Source organism: Octodon degus, unplaced genomic scaffold (assembly GCF_000260255.1).
Source record: "Octodon degus isolate 3935 unplaced genomic scaffold, OctDeg1.0 scaffold00002, whole genome shotgun sequence".
Classification (NCBI taxonomy): domain Eukaryota; kingdom Metazoa; phylum Chordata; class Mammalia; order Rodentia; family Octodontidae; genus Octodon; species Octodon degus.
Genome location: NW_004524578.1, coordinates 27,891,230 through 27,894,094, shown reverse-complemented (window position 1 = coordinate 27,894,094; position 2,865 = coordinate 27,891,230). Strand labels below are relative to the sequence as shown.

The window sequence follows — 2,865 nt, the reverse complement described above, 5'->3', positions numbered from 1 at the left end:
GTGCTTTAGACCACTGAGCCGTCTCACCAGCCCAATTCAACCATTTCTTGAGGGAATGTAGTATTTATCTTTTTGTGACTGGCTATTTTCCTTAGCATGATGTTCTCCAGTACCATCCATGGTGTTGAAATTAAGGCCAAAAAGTATTTATTGTGTATATATGTGCCATATTTTCTCGTCTGTCCATTCATCTGCCAGGATAATTCCATAACTCACTAGTATTGTAAACAGTGCTGTATGGAGTATGATGTGGTAGTGTACGCCTTCCCGGTGTCCTGGGAAGCTTAGATAGGAGGATGCAGTTAAGCCAAGCTGGACATCTTAGTGACTTAGCAAGACGGTTTCAAAATAAAAATTAAGAGGGCTTGCGAGGTAGCTCAGTAAAAAGGCCCTGGGTTCCATCTCCATTACTGAAATTAAAAATACATGTTTTGGGTAAATGCCCAGAAATGAGAATTGCTACCTATGTTCACTGTTTTAATTCCAATAAAATCCATTCCAAATGTAAACAATGACAGTAATCACAATCTGCATAGCTAAAATCCTACCTTAAGATGTAAGTTATGCAATCCTGGGATAAAGTAATTGGCTGTAGTGGCTTCTCTGTGTGTATATGTGCGTGTGTGCTAGAAATCAAACTCGGGACCTTGCACTTGTCAGACAGGTGCTGTGCCCCTCTAATGGCTTCTTTCAATGTCCTGTGTAATTGGATTTTTAAAATATTTATATTTTGTTTCAGGGCTGGGGAGAGAGCTTAGTAATACAAAGGTTCCGTAGCATGTGTTCAGTTTCCAGAGTGAGGCTGAATGAGACCTTGCACTCAGTCTCCAGAACCAGGAAAAAAAAAACCAGGGCATGGTGGTGCACATCCCAGCAGGATGGGGGCTGAGGCAGGTGGCTTGCCACAAAGTGCAAGGCCAGCCTAAACTGCATAGTGAGACCCTGTCTCCAAACAAGACACAACAGGGAAAAAAAGAGATTTTTTTTTTTTTTTTTCTGTGACTAAGGACTTAAAAATGACACATTTTTATTCTTAGGGGGAAAATCTGGCTTATATATATGTGGAATGCAGTAGGAATGAGTTTACTTTTCCAGACCCCCAAAAATCAGAGGCAGTGAAAGGCTTGAATCCGTAGTCTTGCAAGAGTGGTTGGTGCCCATACACATAGGCACCCCGCATTGAGAAGCTGTGTGCTTTTATTCCTACCTCCCAGGAATCTCTCCCTTGATCTCCCATGGCCTGGGATCAGGGGTTCATTCTCTGTCCTGAACTGTCTATCCCAGCCTGCATCTGATAACCCCACTTTACTACTCCTGTTCCTTCTTATAGTTATTTATGGCCTTATGACTTCTCAAGACCAGGACCTGTAAGTGAGGAAAACTTGTTTAGCAGTTATCTCTTAGTACCTTCTCTCTGCTATGAGTCATTTTATAATCTGTATTTATATGATCCAGCTAGTTCTGCGAATAGGGGCTTATTAGAGTGGTTAAGAAATATGGGCCCATTAAAAAATTTTTATCTCTTATAATGTGGAATTAAAGTAGTAACAAAAGCTGGCTGTGATGGCATATGCCTGTAATCTTAGCACTCCGGAGGCTGAGGCAGGGGAATTGCTGCGAGTTCGAGGCTAGCTTAGGCTACAAAGTGAGTTCAAGGACAGCCTGAACAGCATAGTGAAATCGTGCCTCAAAAAGACAAAAATACAATAGTAACAATACAATGGCAGATGTAGGAATCAGGTAGCCACAGATGATTGCTGTAAATTTGGAAATATAACTGAAAGAATATTAAAACTATCTTTGTCTTAACCTAGGAAAGTTGAAACCATGGGGGCAATCTAAAGAAAATAATTCTCTGAATGAACATGTGAGCAGAGTAAGTTTCCATAAGAAAACTTACAAACAACCTCCTATCCAGACCAGGTAAGGACACACTCATCCACTGTGTAATTTTTCTGTTTTAAAAGGGTAATATGCAGAATCGATGCTTAAGGGCAGAATCTTAGTGACAGTGAGGTTCCAGGAGGTTAGAAGTGTAATGTCTTAGTCCATTTTGTGTTGCTATGAAAAAATAAGGACTTTATGAAGAAACAGATTGATGAGTTCAATCCCTAGTTCCACCAATAAAGAAAAAAGAAACAGATTGATCTTGGCTCCCAGTTCTGGACCCCACAGTTGGTGCTGTGTCTTTATGTGGTAGACGGCACCCTGCAGGGTGAGCATTTTCAAGAGTGGGGTGGCATGTGAGGAAGCGGCCACACACATGGGTGGCCTCAGACAGCAGCCAGGAGCTGGACACTGGTCCCTCCCAGAACGATGCTGCTTGTGACCTAATGACATCTTTCTTCTTAAAGGTTTTCCCACTTCTCACTGGCACTCTTGTGGAACAAGTGTCCACAGCACATGAATCTTTAAGGGACAATTCATGTCTTCCTTTATAGAGCTTTCTACACATACAATGCCCAGGCCAGCACTGGACTCTAGTAAAAGTCAGTGGGTCTGAAGAGAGGCCAAATATCACTGTTTCTGAGGCACCACAGGTGACTGGGATGAGGCAGATTCGGGGCACTGGTCTTGCATGTGACCCTCCCAACCCTGGCATGCAAGTAGATGGCTCCTGGCTTACACCTGGCCTTCACCAAGGCCTTCATGCCAATGTTACTCTGTTAAGATAGGTAATTTGGTCCTGGGCTTTTTCTTTTTGCCTAATCTGATCCAGAAAAAAAAGTTAAGTAACCTAAGTGTCATTGTAGTTCCAGCACTTTTTCCAGACTCTGAGTGTGAGCTTGACTTCTAACTTTAACATCTAAGAGTAGATTTCTCACTTAAAATACATAGAGTATAGGATTTTAATTCACTCACCAA

General features: G+C 42.0%; 1 protein-coding gene across 1 annotated transcript in view; it reads left to right on the top strand.

Annotated features, from left to right (window-relative positions):
* Positions 1–2,415, top strand: part of Nusap1 (nucleolar and spindle associated protein 1) — a 32,443-nt gene extending 30,028 nt beyond the window's left edge. Inside the window, exons 7-8 of the mRNA XM_012513961.2 lie at positions 1,815–1,923; positions 2,355–2,415. Coding sequence (XP_012369415.1) covers positions 1,815–1,923; positions 2,355–2,415 — 170 coding nt within the window. The remainder of the gene's footprint in view (positions 1–1,814; positions 1,924–2,354) is intronic.
* Positions 2,416–2,865: the final 450 nt, after the last annotated feature.